General features: G+C 37.4%; 1 protein-coding gene across 1 annotated transcript in view; it reads left to right on the top strand.

Moving 5' to 3' along the window:
* LOC100544866 (serpin A3-4-like) overlaps positions 1 to 18,182 on the top strand; it is an 81,426-nt gene that overhangs the window by 57,585 nt on the left and 5,659 nt on the right. The window contains exon 2 of the mRNA XM_031553783.1: positions 13,188 to 13,913. Coding sequence (XP_031409643.1) covers positions 13,188 to 13,913 — 726 coding nt within the window. The remainder of the gene's footprint in view (positions 1 to 13,187; positions 13,914 to 18,182) is intronic.

Genomic DNA, 18,182 nt, shown 5'->3' with positions numbered 1-18,182 from the left:
TACATGGATATTCAAGCAGTTGCTAACGTACCATAATTTCACAATCTGTCTTATCTCTTAGCGACTTGTTTGCGTATTATACATTTATCATAGCAAAAGCTTGTATAAGCAGAAAGGGAGCTTAAAGGGCATTACTTACAACCAGTACTCAGTATATAATCTTAGTAAAAAGCAAAGTGCAGTGTATTTGTAATTCTGAAACTCCCTTGTAGGGTGAAATGTCCACCAGGATTATTTTGTAAAGAATGTTTTAGGCAAATGATATTTTACGTTGATCTGGTGTGATGTTTTTTCTACACATAAATTGGAGATATCATGGATTTATTCAAAGACGAAATAGGTAGTTAATCATAGAATCCTTAGAATTGGAAGGGACCTCTGAAAGCCATCAAGTCCAACTTCCCTGCAATGAACAGGGACACCACAGCTAGATCAGGTTGCTCAGGGCCTGATCCAGCCTTGCCTTGAAAGACTTCAGGAACAGAGCATCCACCACATCTTTGGGCAGCCTGTTCCAGTACATCACCACTCTCACTATAAAAGACTTTTTCCTTATATCCAACCTAAATCAACCTCTTTGAGCTTGAAATCATTTCCCCTTGTTCTATCACCACATACCCTGCTAAAGATATTATGATTCATGAATTACTGTACAATTCAGAGGGAATTCTGCCTCTAAAATGAAGGATGATATTTTATTTTATCTCTATCCCATTTTACAGAGTTTAGCACTGAAATTTTTTAGAAGAAATTATCATGGCTTTTTCTTCAAAATATCATAATATTTTAAAGAAAATATCACCTGGGTCATTAATCGGAAGAACAGAAATTATATAATAAAATAAACCTGAATAAATCCATGTGTATAGTTAGTGTTGAAATATCCATATATATGTCTCTTTAGTTATTAAATACTACATATTGTATCTACTTGCTAGAAGAATATTTGTAATTTCAGATTTCCTTTATCTTTTTATTACTTTGATCTCCTTTAATTTTGATAAATGTAATAAAATCTCAATAAAATAGTATTTTAGAGTTCAAATCTTAAAAGCATTGGAACAGTAATTTTCAAATAAAAGATTTCTGAAAATATTGGAATGAAAATAAAGTTGCTCAGAAGTGGACATGATCATAAAAATAACAGCTACCCTGTTCTAAAGTATTCAAATTTACTATTAATCTAGGTATACACTGACAAAATAGTCAAATGTCTTTGTTTAATTTACCTAAATACCTTTGAAAATGGATCTCCTTAGAACTTCATTCCCAATTTGAAAATGGGACATAGGCTCTGACAAAATTTTAGCATTTCTAAAGATATGACCTTATGCCTTCCTATTAAATCTTATCATTGATGAGACTTCTGACAGTGATTGCTCTATTTAGAGAGCGTGTGCTTGGGCAAACAAAGGTTCTCTTTCAGAAAAGAGCAAAAATGGGAACTGTAACTTTAGAAGAGCTGTTAAAGGAAGGGAGCTTCCAAACCCACCAGATAAGTACTTTAAAACTTGCAGAAGTAAAGAATAAAATATGCCTTTCACCACTCAGAGTTATTCAGAAATATACATTAACCGTGACTTGATGAGAGAAATAGCACTACTGTACATTTTTATGTGTGACTGTACAACGCATTTTCTCAAGAGCCAGTAAAAACTAACCTAGTAACCCCAAACTAATCTGACCACAAAAGCAGGAGCTGACTCCTGTTCCTTCTCTGTGTTGTATTGTTTGTTTTTAATGTGAGAGCTGCCTCACTTGACACAGCCCAAAATACGATGCTTGAGTGCTCACTGTTATCCTGCTGTGAGAGGTAACCTACTCCTCCATAGAAGGTCATTTTAACTGGAGGTTTTCAGAATATACACAGAGCTTTACAACGGACTTCATAGCACCTACAAACTTGCATCCTTGTCTGTCATGCAGTGACTTGTTCTAATTCCCATAAGTTCAGGAAACAACTGCAATGGGCAAATTGTAAACTGAATTTATGATACCTGAAGGAAACTCCAAGAGACTGGAACTTGATTTCTTAAGCAGCTTAGAGAAAATGGCAACATTTGGAGTTTTCTTCTCTGACCTCATTTGGGTTTCCCTTTTGTCCTTCAGGAGCATAAGTAGGCTGCCAAAGTCTCACAGATTTTCAGAGACAATGTCATGAGATTACTCCAGGTGATGGCTGAGGCAAATACAAATTCTCAGCATCCTTTTGCCATGGAACAGTTTGTGAGCAGCAGCTTGCCCTGTAGATGGTCAGGAAGCATGGTCAGTGGGTCTCACAGCACCACTCAGCGCCTGCTGAAACTGGGGAGGAAGGCTCCTGCTGTCATCAGCTTGCTTGAATGAGGCCCTTTTCAGGAAGTGGTAGCCATTACTGGACCAATCCAAAATATGAGTTTCTGTGCATTTTTTTCTGTCCTGCAGTTGCCAAAGATCTTCCTGCTTTATTAGCTGTTATAAAGCGTCTCTTGACTTAACAGCTCTTAAGCAACCGTTGTTTTTTTCTTTTCTTTAACACCACAGCCCATTGTTAAGCAATTTTTAAATATGTGCATTCACACACATATATATTTCTTCAATGCCTGGCTCAAGAGGTAGAAGAGGTATCTTTTGGAGGTGTCGGACCTGAGGAAAATCAAGCTACTTGCTGTTTTCTCCTTTCTTCCTCTGGAAGGTGTGTCTCTCCCCTCGTGATGCTCTGAACCTCTTCCTACCAAACAGCATTCTGAAGTGTTAGACTTCTAAATGGAAAGAAGATTTGTCCAAACGTTACTCCATCAAAGAGATATACTGCTCAGGCATATGCTTGGCAGATAGATAAGGTGGCAAGAAAGGTGCTTAAGTACTCAGCATGGTGAGGCGGGGTCTGTATATTGCAGGATCTGAAAAGGGGCATGCTGTTTGCAGAGCAATGGATCAAAGCAAGGATACTGAACGCTCATATTAGCAAAGTGAGAAGCATAGCATCTACACTACAACACTGATGTGCTGTTGTGTCTCCACAGAATCTCTTCAGCCAGCCAAATTTCTCGTGTCCAGTGCTGACACAGTTACAGTCTCTCTTTTTCCAAATAGGTTTAAGGGTATATTTAGCTTTTGAAGATTTCCACAGATTGCTGGGGAAAAAAAAAAGCATTTGTGTAATAATTGAGCTGAATCATTTGAAGCATATATCATCTAATATGTGGTAATTAAGGTGAAGGCAATTCCCTTTTCTTTTATTGCCTCAGTTCTAGCTCACACTGCTCATTCCATGCTACACCCCACTTTTTCTGGTTCTACTGAGCTCAGTCATCATGGGAACAATTTTCAGTACTCAATCTTTCTCTCCACCTCAAATATATTAGCTATGCAATGATGTTGAAAATAGTTTCAGGAACCCAGAAGTAGTTTATCAGATGAGTTGACCAAGTTTGGTAAATCTCTGATGTGCTTTACCCTCCGGACCTGTAGCTCTCGCTTCCAGTATTCATGATATTGCTTCTGATTTTTTATTGTATTAGAGTTAATTTTCTTTAGTTTACACTGACTAACAGAAACCTTTTCAGGAAAGGTTTCCTATGTATCTTGTTCATCTTCCTTTTGGTATTTGGAGACATTTGATACTCACCAAGAATGTTTATGCTTGGATAATATTTTCCTTAGCTCACTGAACATATGTTCATTGTGATCATTTTATAACTGTTTTTTATCAAGAGCATAAAGTGGTGGGTACAGCCTGAAAGAAAAATTCCATTTATTTACAACTATGTGGGCTTATGGTTCCCTTGACTGTAGCTTAAGGACATTAGAAGCATTCTAATTGTCTGATTTCTGCTAAGTTAAATTTCACGTATCACATACTCTAGCTTGTCCATTTATTTGCTTCTTACTAAATAGTGCAAAGTTCAGATCAGAGCTCAATTTTCAGTCTGTCAGAATGGCGATAATGGAGTTTAGCTTTCTGAATACAACTGCAAATATTTGCAATATTGTAGCTGGAAATAGCGTGTCTGCTGAACAATGGGCTGATGCAATGGACCAATAGAACTACTACCTGCATGGCTGTGATATTTTGCTCAAAGACTGTTTTACAGAAGCGAAAAAATAATCATTTCAAAAAACGCATGTCATTTTTCCAGCAAGAGTAAATAAATCTTCCCCTGCAACTTCATAGATGTGCTTGCTGAAGTATGAAATATTCCCATTAAGAATTACATTTATGTAAGTCCAAGTGTGTTCTGTTGAGGGATCTGCTCACTGATCTAATCTCTATTCCAGTGAGAGCTCTGTTCTAGGAGATGCATTGAAGTTTTCTCTCAGTTGTTCTGTGCCAGTTCCCTTTTTGCTTCACTGCCTATATGAGTCCAAGGGTATGATGTATTTTTGCAGATTTGACATCCAGAAAAGAGTACATTATTTTTCCTTCATGTATTTACCCATACCTCTAATTCACACAATCTCTGTGCACATGAGATTGTTGCTGCAGAGCTTCAATTTTTCCTGTTCAATTTTTACTACCCAAAGCTTTTCTTTAGTTGCAGTTTCAATCTGTACGTAGACCTATGTACCTGGATATAATTTATAGTGAGCTCTGTTTTCCAGTTATCACTAATTCATCTCCTGGTGTGATGTTGACTAGTGTTTCTATGAAAAAGTTTTCTGAATTACTCTGAAAGAATAAAGACCTTACAATAATACACAACTGCTATAGCTTGTAAATTCTTCCATAGTTTTGTGATCAATTATATGTTTAGTTCCTTCTTCACATAGTAACATCTGTATTGCCTTGGGCTCATTGTCACAGGATGTATCATCATGAGCTAGTCTCGCCAGATTTGCTTACTTCCTAGACTATTTCTACTGTGCAAAGCAGCTGCTTATGGAAATATCTTAGAGAGCCCTGGACAAGCTAGTTCAGGTATCAGGAGCAGTGGAGTCATGCTCCTTGGCACTCTGACGTATGCTGCTTTCCAGAATGCGTCTTTGAAATTGGAGTTTTGTTTTTGGTAGCACTTTGGATTCTCAGGCATGTCTGAAAGAGAGTGTGTAAAGTACTGTTTTTGTTTTCCAACTTAATTCTGGTCCTATAATTTTCCTTAGAGAAGTGCTGGAACTGCTATCTAGGGCCAATTCTCAGTTCTAATAGAATTTTCTTTCTGAGGTTTCTGTTAGTTTTTAAGTCTATCTAAAAGGATTCTTTTGATGAGAGAGAGTGTTTTTGTTCAATTCAGGCAACTTTATTTCATGCTTGTCACCTAAGTTTGTTCTTAATAAATTAACACGAGTGTATTGTATATCACTTTGCTGGGTAGATCTGAATTGTCACTTCTGAGCGGTAACACAACAGCAGCATAATTAGCCTGAGTTCTACAGATCTGCACGATTTCAGCATCACATCACTGCCTCAATTATCTTGCTTTCAGTTCTGGTACTAACAAACAATCCGTTGCAAGGAATAACAATCTCTAGAACTGGGCCCCAAAATGGAAGTTTTCTTTTCAGCTCTACTTTCTCTTTTTAGGATAATCTTTGAAGTTCTCCTCCCCGCTCTCTTAAGAAGTAACATATTTTTTACATTTGTTTTAACCAAGTGTATCTGAACTTGATCATGTCTCTTCTTACAACTGTCATTCTCTTCTCTGGTTTCTGTTCTTTGTACTGACATAGAACGCGGCTGTCTATATATTCTCTACAAAACAGCTGTTGATGTAGCTGTGATAATATGAAGCACTTTGAGATATATTGATTAAAAATATATTTGAGTTTGGAGCCAGATTACATACTCTTTTTCCTTCAGATGCATGTTATTAGTGTTATGTAATGGTACTATGACTTGGAATTTCCATTAATCTGACAATCTGTAGGACATTAAATTCTTTAGTTTTATGATTTTTGAGGCATAGTGCCTTGCACAAGAGAGGCCAAAACTGGAAGGAGGAAGTGGGGGAAAAATGGAAGAGGATACTGGGGAGGATGGGAGGTTGTCTATGTATGATTTATTAACTTGAAAATTTCTTCTTTGTGCTGAGCTGTGAATCTCTTTTTGAATATAGAGGGATTTTCTTCCCCATGATGGTTTTGTTTCCCCATTTAATTAAAATTTCAACAGCTGATAGTAAGTACTGACTGTTGAAAATCACTAACTTCTATGTCTGCTATCAAAGTATTAGTGTTTTGGGACCATGAGAGAGCTGAAATTAAGAGGAAAAAGTACTATGCAGATTTTCTCTGACAAAAATCTAAACATCATAAAATTTCACAAAAGATGGAGCATAAAAATTTGTAAGTGCAAAGCATTAGAATCACAAAAAAAAACCATGAAGTATGAGATAAATTAATAAGATGAAAAGGGGTTTTCTTTGGTAGCCATAAAGTCAAATACAGCTGAAAGAGCTGCTGAGGTAGATGGGAACTAATTTAGTGGAAGAAACAGTTCTCTGTTTTTGAGGAGAAAGCATAGGCAGTAAGCAAACACTAGAGATCTTCAAAGTGATGATTCCTCAGCTTTCTTGAGACAAACTTTTGCTAACTACTTCTCTGTATATAGAATCATCATATAAATGTAGACTGTCTTTGGTTGAAAGGGACCTTAAAGATGATCTAGTTCCAACTTCCCTGCTGTGGGCAAGGTTGCCATCCACTAGGTCACAGAATCACAAATGTTGGAGGAGACCTCAGGAGATCATGTAGTCCAATCCTTCTGCTACAGCAGGCTGCACAGAAAGCATCCAGGCAGGTTTTGAATATCTCCAGAGAAGGAGACACCACAGTCACTCTAGGCAGTTTGTTTCAGAGCTCTGTAACCCTCAAAGAAGTTCAGTTTTCTCCAGGGTGAACAGTCCCATCTCTTTCAGCCATTCCTAAATGCTCCAGGCCCCTGATCATCTTTGTGGCCCTTTACTGGACTTCCGCTATAATATCCTTGTCTTTCTCAAACTGGGAAGCTCAGAACTGGACACAGTATTCTAAATGTGGCCTTACCAGGGCAGAATAGAAGGGAAGGACATTCTCCCTCAACCTGCTGGCTATAATCTTTCTAATGCATCCCAGGATACCATTGGTCTTTGTGGACAGAAGGACACAGTGTTGACTCAAATCAGCCTGCTCAGGGCCCCATCCAACCTGGCTGTGAAAACTCCCACAACTTCTCTAAGCAGCTTGTGCCAGTGCTTCACTGTGCTCTGAGTAAAAATTTGCTCCTAATATCTGACCTGAATCTCCTCTCTTTTAGTAGAAAACCATTCCATCTTGTCCTTTCACTATCAGGCTGTGTAAAAAGTCAGTTTTCCTCCTGTTTACAAGTTCCCCTAAGGTACTGGAAGGCCACAATGAGGTCTCCCAAGATGAACCCCTACTTCTCTACAGCCTCACCTCTTCATGTTCTCATTTTAGCTTTTATGATACTAAAAAAGTTGATGCTGGACGTGATGACAAGAGAATTTAGAGAAGATGAAGAATATTTGGCAGTGAGTTATTGGAAGAGGTGGTGATTGGAATCACCAGTGTTGATGCTTGGAGGGCTGGATGAGTGATTTGAAGGGGCACAAGAAGAGGGAGTTGTCAGGACACCGAATTTGAGGCGAGGATTATGTGGAAAGAAGTGAGATTTGTCCTCTGGAGAGGTATTGTACTGAGGATATTCCTTACTCTTTCTGTTTACTTTCCTGGAGCTCTTACCTGTGGCTAGGAAAGCAAGAATAGCCAAAAGGGCAGAGAGGACTCAGGAATATGGTATGGCTCTGTTGAGTTAGAACATCTGAATCCTCAGCAGCACAAGGCACGTCAAGAGAGGATGGGTAGGATACTTCCCTGCCTCCTTTCCAGAGAAAGAGATGGAAAGCTGGACTGGAGAGAGAACAGCTACCAAACCATAGTCACTTCTCTCATTTCCTGAAGAAAAACTGACAGAATTTCAGGATATTGACATAAGCAAACAAAAACCTGTGTTGTAAAATAGTTACATACCTTTACCTACATCCATGCATTTCCAGTGATAATTAAAGTAACAGTAACAAGTTGACAAGAAGAGAACAAGGTAACGAGAAGAGAAGGTTTTGGTCTTTGGTGGTTGATTTTGTTTTCTTTTCTTTCTTCCTCTTGTTTGCTGTGTAGTAGATTTATTGGGAGGGAATACTGGGTTTAAAAGGATTGCTAAAAACCTCATGACTAAACAGAGGTGTCTTGAAGTGATTTCTGTTTCTGTAAATCTTCTGTAGCAGTGCTATACCTACTGAGCAATCATTTTTTAGAAATCCTGCAAGCTCTGAAACACATTTAAAAGGCAATATTTTGTTATTACAAGGAACCAGATATTCTAAATTAGGTATAACCGTCCTCATTTTATAGGCTGTGCACTTTTCCTTGTTAAATTTTGAGAAGAAAGTACTGACAGCTCCAGAAAACTACAACACAATATAAATTTGTTTTCCAGTCCCTGTTGCCTCCCTTTTTAATTATCATTATGAAAAAATGCTTTAGTTTCAATGGACAACAAATTAAGACATTCTTCCATACTCTTGAAAGTATGTACACACCTGGTATCTGTGGTTTAGCAAAGTTAAGATGAAGCTTTGTGGCCTTGTTTATGGAGTAGAATTCCCTACTTTTCCTACCAGTGGATACTGGGTATTGTAGAGAGGAACTCCACATAAATAAACTCCTTGATTTTACTATCTTTTTTCAAAACAGATATACTAAGTACTGCCATCTGGAACTTAATCACGTATGAGCAATTTGGTGCCAGTTATGTGAGAACTTTTTGTAAAGCTCCTGGTATAGTTGAGGGAATTTCTTCTCGCTATTAACATTGTATCGTCAAAATATTCAGTGTTACTCTGGAATATCCCAGTTTTCAAAATTACACAAAATGGCCGAATTCTTTACAAATCAGTATTCTGCTTATAATTATGATATAACTAATTGTTTATAGTTGAAGTTTTTCATCATGTACATTGTACAGTTGAGTCAGAAACTGCTACCCCTCTTTTCACACAAAGGACTCTGATGGCTTCACTCTAGAAAAACATGAAAAATGTTTGGATTTTCTTTTATGCCATTAGCAAGAGATTCACATTTTTCATGTACATTGATCCTGCATCAATTTTCTCTGTCTTCTTTCCAATTGTAGGGCAGACTTTTCCCTGTTAACTGCCAGGCTTTCCCCTTACAAGTGTCCTGAGGTGTGGTCTAGGTGTGTGCGAATCTAGCTTAGTCATTTATCCATCACCTTGTCATTAGCATGGCGTCTGTATTTAATTAGGCTTCCTTCCTTTCTTCATCAGAAATCACCTTTCATACACTATGAAAGTTGTAGCCCATTATTAAAAGTTAGTTCTAAGTGAGATTCCTGACTCTTACACAAGAAACAGTAAAAACGATATCCCAAATACTCTTTCAAGTGAATGTTATGCCTAAAGAACACATTATTTGAGAGTCTAGTATACAGCCACAAAGCATTTTATTTCTCAAGATTTACTTCATAAGCAATAAGCTTTTTCTTTTTCTTTTTTTATTTTTTATTTTTATTTTTATTTTTTTTGCAATCTGCTGAGTAGCTTGATAGGTTGTAGTCATCAACAACTTTCACTGTTTGCATTTTTGCCTGCCAGAAAATATTACAGAGCTATTGTTGTGGTTAGTATTTCAATGGTGCTTGGAGATGGAGCACCGAGATCGGAACTCCACCTATTTTGTGTAAAGTTGTTCCCTCTACTAAAATGCTTGCATTTTAAAGGGAAATAGAGAACAAATGTTATCTCAGTTCTTGAAATGGAGACATAAGATACTGTATTTGATGGTTTGGGGTTTCTGGCAGGCATCAAGCCGAGCATGAGCCACAATGAGCACTTTTCACAAAGGTCAAGAGTATCTTGGGCTTCACGAGGGAGATTATCACCAGCGGGTCAAAGTGGATAATGCTTTCCTTCTACTCATTCATCGCACGCACATCTGGAGTGCTGTGTCTAGTGCTGGGCTCCAGTACAAGAACGGGAGTATACTGGCATTGTTCTAGTAGTGGATAAGAAAGGTGATCTGACATACATGGCGAAACTGAGAGTGCTGGAATTGTTAAGCTCAGAGAAGAAAAGGTCACCCAATAAATACTTGATTTGTGATGGGAGGAGCAAAGAAAGAGCTACCCTCTTCTCAGTGACAGGACAAGGGGCATTGAGCACAAATTAAGATAAAATAAATTCCACTTAAATTTGTGTGAAAATCTGTTTTATTGACAGCGTGGTCAAACTCTGAAATAGGTTGTTCAGAGAGATTGTGCTGTCTTTACCACAGTTAAGACAGTCCCGAGCAAACTGCTATAGCTGATCCTGCTTTGAGCAAGAGGTTACACTACATGATCTACAGATGTTCCTTGTTCAACACTGCTGACACTTTGCTCCTACCAACTTGCCGCAGCAATGATAGTGTTTCACTGCAATGAATAGGGCTGAGTTCTGAGCTCAGGGTACTGGGCTGTCTGATCTAACACAGATGAATTTGGCACATGATCAGAGGGGCCTGCTACCCGCAAACCAGATACCAAGATAGTAAGCTGGTCTAAGGACTTGTTCTATTTAACACCCACGTTCTTAGGCTTCCGCCCCCTGTCCCCGGGCCATACTTGTACCTGGGATCACCTATGTACAATAGCATCCCGGCCACATTCTTTTGCGTTTGGGTACACAGCTGTGTGAGTGGCCCTGGAGTTGCCATAGCAGATCATGCTGCCAGTGCTTTCTCCATGTGGGAGTGGATAGTTGGATACACCTATGTCTGCATTTGCAGAAGTAGCAAAACAGTGTTCTAAACTCTGCATCTTTTAGAACCATCAATGAGTTTGTCTGGGGAGAATCATGCCCCGACACGGATATGCAGGATACAAACAATCAGGCTAATTCACAAAAAGATGGATTATCCCAGGGCATTAAGTCTAGTCCTTGTGGCAGCAATGCTGTAGTCATTGGAGATGATGCTCAAGACCTTTAACTGTAATTATTTCTGTTGATTCTCTTGATTGTAGAAAAAAATAGATTTTTGGCAGTTGAAATGTGTTGTGATAAGAAAAATCAGTAAGTTCAGTTTGATGAAAAAAGTTTTGAATCTAACCAGGGCAAACAGATATTCATGAATAATAAAATGTCACATGTGAGACATATATTCAGCAAAGTTAGGTGTCCAGTAAAACTAGTTTCAACATTGTTTGCTCTGCCTAATCTCTAAAATTATAATGTGTGAGTCACAGCCCTTAGATGATCTTAACCTTTGCTAGAGGATACCCTGCACTGTCTTCAGCAGCATAAACAACTGAGCAAGGACCTGTGAAGACCTGGTGAACACAACAGGAGACCCTTTTGACTGTACTGTAAGTCGTGCATCTTTTTTCTGTGGAAGAACTGTCAAATGTTACAACAATTTCTGATTAATCAATTGAGAAATTATATTGTTCTCAATCAGACTGCAATTTAAACTTTTTGTACTCTTTTATTACTTTATTTTTAAATATGTAAGATTAGTCCTCTATGAGAGCTCATTTGTATAGCATTTCCCTCTTTAGGAAGACTGCACATTGAAAAGATTTAGAGTTCAATGAAGCAAAAGGGTCATAAATAACAAATGATGTGCATGAAATAACATAAAAGTAGAGATTTATGATTTGCTCTCTAAAGTTTCCAGAGAATTCAGAAAAAAGTACTGCAGATAGAGTTAAAAGAGTATGAATGACAGTAGAGCAAGTCACTAACAAATCAAAAAGTAATGTTTTAAATGTGTTCTAGGCATAAAAGTGAATGATGACCGAAAGTGTTTTGGCACAGGGTTCTTGTCCTTTCCTAGCAATAGTAACATTGCTGTAACCACAATATTCAAAGAATGTGATTAAAGAATATATATATAACATACATTGTAGTGGAGATCAGTATTCTGAGTTCACCGAAATTTGGAGAAACAAGGTTATAAGAATGTGGAGAACACAAATGAAAGATCATGGTTGGATAAAAATTCAACAAGACATCATGATTTTATAAGATATGAAAGCCTAAATACTATTTCTCTTTCCAAATCAGACACTTAACTTATGTTTCACCTTTGGAATTCTTTGTATTTTTCTCTGGGGAGTATTTTATTTTATTAATGACGGTAATACCTTAATACCTTAACCTTAATAAAGGTAAAGTAGTAATATGCCACAGGAGGATGATTTTGATTTCCAGTTTTGTTCCATGTCTTTACTTTCTTCTATCAAAAAAAGTTGTTGAACCATGTGCAGTACCATTAAGATTTGTTTCTGAACTTAATAGTATGCAGAAGTGAATGGATGGTTTATGCACTACTTTGAAAAAGGCTTTCCTATTCTATGGGCTTTCCTATACTATTTTTTAGTTTCATTCCTCTAGAGTTCACTCATTCATCTTCACTTTTTGCCATTGCAGCCTTCTGTGATAAAGTCACCTTTCATTGTATTTTTGATTGTAAAGTCAAGATTGTTTTCAAACTGTTCTCCTGTTTCTCTAATTTTTCTTTGTTTGTTTCCGATTTTTAGGTGATTTGGTTTGGTCACTTATCTAAACCTTTGCATGCAGTAGGCACACTTCCTTTTTTAATGAACAACACTGTATTTCCATGGTCTTGATAAATCTGTAATTGCTCAAAGCTATGTGGCAATTTTTTTCTTAAATAGTGCTTAATTGGTCAAGTTTTAAGGAATCACAGAAAATGCTCATCACTTCCTCATTAACTAATTCATTTACTTTCTCTCTGGTGTCTGCTTATATACCCACAGCCCATTTAAAATTACGTGTAACATTAATTGTCACAATGGAGGAATACTGCGTGTTTCCTTTACTTTGAATTTTTTGTCATACTAACTGTAATTGACCGGCATTGACGGCTCCCTTATCCTCTGTTCTAGAGACCTGTGCTTTTAACACTTAAAGTCATATTAAAAATAGAATACCAGAAATAAAACAGTTCCAAAGGAGAAGTAGCCTAACCTTAATGAGGGTGCCTTTCATACTGCTTTGCTTTGAATTTAATTTTCATTCTTTCATAACTTCTTCAGTGGATTGAGTAATTTTCCAAAACCTACTTCCTTGAAATAGAAAGCTGATATCATTTGAATGAAAATGGCTTGGAATAACTGGTACCAAGCCAGATCTGTACAGTGAAAGGACAGATTTATTGAAAAGCATGAGGTAAAAAAATTTGTAAGACAGATTTCATTTTTATTTTCTTCTTTTACAGATTTATAGAAACATGAAGCTGTTGTTGTTCCTCTGCCTTTTAGTTGTTGGGATTCATTCCAACATTTATCCCTATGAGCCTTATCACCAAGTTGTAAGAAACCAAAATCAAAGAGGAAAAGAGAACCGAAACATGCCACAGCAGGCTGTAGGGAGCCGTGTTTGTCAGTTTGCTTGTTGCTTCTACAAAGAGATTTCTTCTCATGAAAACAGTGGGAATATTTTCTTCTCTCCTTTGAGCATCTCTACTGCCTTTGCAATGCTGACTCTTGGTGCCAGGTCTGATACTTTGGCACAGATTCTTAGGGTCCTTCACTTTAATCCACGTGAGATTTCTGAAAATGAAATCCATGAAGGTTATCGTCAACTCATACAAATGGTAAACAGAAAGAATGAGGGTTTACAGCTAAATATGGGAAATGTCCTGTTTGTACTTGATCGACTGAAACCACAACAAAGATTTTTGAATAACCTCAGAGAATTCTATGAAGGTGAAATTTATCCTATGAACTTCAAGAGGTCTGATCAAGCCCAGATGAAGATCAATGATTATGTAGCAGAAAGAACCAATGGGAAAATCAAGGACCTCATAAATAACCTTGATCCACTTACTGAACTTCTTCTCATTAGTTATATTTATTTTAACGGTAAGATATGCATATCTAATTCTCTGATATCATACATTATTTCTTCAGATCAGTCTTGGACTTTTTTTTTCTTACAATATAGTTTCTCATAAGGAATCGTACCGTGTGCTCCTTTTGGTATTCACTCAATTATGAACAAAGCTACCAGCTTGATGCTGCTGCTAAGTCCTAGAAAAATTTAAGACAAGTTTTCCTTTTATGTTTGAATATATACATTTCTTTCCTGGTAAAGAGTAATCAAAACATACTTTCAGGAAGGTGCCTCTGTGCACTAAAATATGTACTCCCATAAAATTTTGTTATTTATATGCACATTCTTTTATGCTTTGATAACTAGGAATTAATTTTATCTCCAATTCAGTTGGTTGGTTTTTGTTGTTATTATTTGGTTTAACAATTTCAGAATTAAATTCAAAGAATGCTGTTAAAGCAAATCTTAGCTTCTAATCTAAAAGAAAATTCATGCATTTACTCAGCAGTTCTGCTGTTAGTGTGCATAGATTCATACCTGAAGCTAGATGTGTAAAAACAGTTTTAGTTTCACACTGATGTTATTTTTTACTAACTTCAATAATAGTGTCATTGGCATCCTAATGTGTCCAAAGGCATAGGTCTTCAAACTTTTGTTGTTGTTTTTTTTTTTTGATTCACAGATATTAAAATTTTGCAGTAAAGAAATGGACTTTCCTCACCCCATCCCCATATAACATTTAAGCCTACTGACAACAAGCTTGCTTAATTAACTTATACTGTCTGCTTAGCTACAGCCTAGAGATCTTCCCAAGCTTTTTTTTTTGACTATTGATCTAACAAGAAGAAGAGAAGCAAGTTTGTAAGGATCAATAAGTGGTTTAATAACAGTTGTTGTTAGAGCATATCTGAAATGTTTTTATATTAGCACACACAGTATGAGGAACAAATAGGAAGAACTGGAAGCTTTGATCTTTTTCCAGAGCTATGATAGCAATGGTATTAGTGAAACTTGGTGAATTGAGTCCCATGACTGGAGTACTGGAATGGAAGGTTATCAACTGTTCAGGAGGGACAGGCAGGGAAGGTAACATGGAAGTGTTTCACTGTACGTAAGGGAGAGATTAGACTATATAGCCATTGCTTTTAAGGGTGATGTAGTAGAGAGCCTCTGGGTGAGGGTTTAGGGGAAGCAATAGCAAAGCAGATGTCATTGTGGATATCTACTACCAACACTGACCCAGGAAGATTTCATGGATGAATTATTCTGTAGGCAGTTAGGGGAAATCTTGGGTGTGGTTGCTCTCAACCTTATGGGAGATTTCAACTTCCCAGATATAAACCAGTGATACCATACAGCTGCAACAGGTAAGGCTGGAAAATTCCTAAAACATATTGAAGACAACTTCCTTCTTCCTGCCAAAAGTACATACTAAGCAAACTAGAAAAGATGTCCTCCTAGACCTGTTGTTTGAGAATAGAAATTGTCTTGTGGGAGATATGATGATAGGAGGCTGTTATTACAAAATAGTTGAGTTCAAAATTTTTGGTGTAAGGATGAAAAGGTCAGCAGAGGTGCCAACCTGGATTTTAGAAGAGCAAACTTTCAACTACTCAGACAGCTTTAGAAGCTTTGAGTTGGTTATGAGAGCTGATCCTTTTTAAGAAACACCTTTTAAAACCACAAGAGCAGGCAGGCAATCTCATTGCATTGCAAATCAAGAAAGCAGGGCAGAAATTCAGATTGGAGGATTCAGTGAGATCCATGGGGCCTAACATTCATTCCAGAGTACTGAAACAATACTGAAGGAAACAATACTAGCAAATGTTATAGATGGATGTTCTCAATAATTTATCAAAGATCTTGGTTATCTAAGGAGAATCTTGCTGATTGAAAGCTTGCCAATGTTATATATGTCTACAAAGAGTATGAGATAAGATTCAGGAAATGTCAGATCTTTGTCTAACCTCAGTCTCTGGAAAATTAAGGATATTATCCTGGCAGTTATTGAAAGGCATTTAAAGAATAGAACTATTATCAAACCTAGTAGTCACCAGGAGTTCACATAGGGGAAGTCCTGCCTCAGTAGTTTGATATCCTTCCACAATGAATACACTCTCTTAGAGGGAAGGGAAGACAGTAGATGTAATCTTCCTGGATTTCAGTAAGGCCTTTTATACTGTCCCTCATATTCTGGAGAAACTGTCCAACTCTGAGGTAAAAAGATTCATGCTATGTTATGTGATGATCTGGCTCAACAGTCGAACTCAAAGTGTTGAAGTGAATAGGACTACATCTGGCTGGCTGTCATTAGTAATGTTTCCCAGAATTCAATCCTAGAGTTCTACTCAACATTTTTATTGATGATCTGGATGCAGGAGTGGCGTGCAACCTCAGCAGTTTTGCTGATGATACTTAAACTGGGAGGTGCTGTTGAGTTTCTGGAAGGATGAGAGGCCTTGCTGAGGGATCTAGAGAATTTGGAATATTGGGCAATCATTAATGACATGAAGGTCAAAAAAGGGAAATGCCAAGTACTGCACATGGGATGGAGTAGTGCTGAACACAGTTACAGAACACTGATACAGACCGGGAAATGAGCAGAAGGAGACCAGCCAGGCAGTGAGGGAGTGATGGTAAGAGCAGTTCAGCACGAGCAGCCAAGGGAACAAACTATATTTTGAGGTGCTTTAAGCACAGCTCAGTCAGCTGGCCAAAAAAAGGCGATAGTCCCACTATATTTAGCATTGGTGCAGCCTCACCCCTGGTGCAGCTCTGGACTACACACTATAAAAAGGAACTTACGGCTCTTGAAAGTGTCCAGCAAAGGGTAACAAGGATAATAAAAGGACTGGAAGACATGTCTTTCATGAACAGGATGAAAACACTTGAACTATCCAGTCTGGAGAAAAGGAAGCTGAGAGGTGACCTCACCACTCCCTGCAGTGCCCTAAGCATAGGAAATGGAGGTACCGGGCTCTGCTTCCTGTTAGATCGTGATAGAAAGTGAGTGGATGGTACAAAACTTCACCAGTGAAGGTTCAGACTAGATATGAGGAAAAAATTATTTCTCATAGGAATGGTCAAACACCCTAGGAAGCACAAGCTTCCAAGCCAGGTGGTTGATGTTCTGTGCCTGCCAGAGTTCAAGAGGCATTTGTACAATGCCTGTATTAATATATATTAATTTTTGATTAGCCCTGAAGAGGTCAGGTAATTAGACTTTATGATCTTTGTAGGACCCTTCCAGCTTCCAACAAGAAATATTCTAATTGTTTCAAACCCTCTCTCTCTTACTCTTTTCATCATATTCTGAAAACCAAGTGAGGAAAATATTGTTAGATAATTTATCTGGTAGAAATATCATGAAAGGATGTGCAAAGAAGTAGAGCCTCATATGACTAGGAGGGAAATCTCAATACACAATAAGGAAAAATCCCTGAGAAACTTCATATTATGAACATACTTCTAAAGTCTTTTCCATTCTCTATACACTGCAACTTTCTGTGCACAGCAGCACTGACTTATCTCCCCCCTTTTTTGGTGTATCTTAGTTTCTAGAAGTCCTTCCCTAGGACAAAATTCTGGCTATGTTTTCCTGGCTCTCCAACAGTGGGCATGAATTTCCAATACAGTACACAGTCCCTTATTATTGCCTCATTAGGATGATCACCCGAAAATGATTCTTTTTTTTGATAGAGGTGCCATCCCTAAGCCTCCTAAGAAAGAGGAGACCATTACAACAGGTGTTCCGCTATGTAGGACTTTTTTTTCCCTCTGTTTTAAAATCCTGAGTTTTTAATCAAGTAAAGCCCTCTTTGAAATCAGTGGATGTTCTCCCTACTTGGAGCACTACATGAAATTTGTTTGAGCTTTTCAGGCCTTTGTCACATTTCTATGATTCATTTTGGTTTTGCTTTTTTTCCTTAAACCACGTCAAAACAGAAGTCTTAACTATTGTATGTCTGATGATAGATGTCCCCAGTTTTTTTAATGAAGGTTTTACAGAAAATCAGTTGTGACATCAAAACTGTGTTACTGTGGTCACTATTAATTAAGAAATATGAAAGTGTAGTCGAAACTGTTGTTGATTTATATTTTCATAGCTCAACACATGCAACCTTATATCACTGCCTCAGAATAGTACATATGTTGTTTATAGTTTATTATGTTTAGTGTTTATTATTATTGTTGTGGAACATGCTGTTCCACAAATAGTGGAAACAGTAAATGATCAGTTAATTTGTACCAAGCTGCCTAGTAATCATTGCTTAAAAAGAAACCAGAATTCAAATGTGATCTTGTTTCATGTTTTTTGTTTGTTTGTTTGTTTTCTTATGGAGCTTATTT

This window comes from Meleagris gallopavo, chromosome 5, assembly GCF_000146605.3.
Source record: "Meleagris gallopavo isolate NT-WF06-2002-E0010 breed Aviagen turkey brand Nicholas breeding stock chromosome 5, Turkey_5.1, whole genome shotgun sequence".
In the NCBI taxonomy this organism is placed as follows: Eukaryota; Metazoa; Chordata; class Aves; order Galliformes; family Phasianidae; genus Meleagris; species Meleagris gallopavo.
The sequence above is the reverse complement of the archived record's forward strand: the minus strand, read 5'-3'. Positions and strand labels throughout refer to the sequence as shown.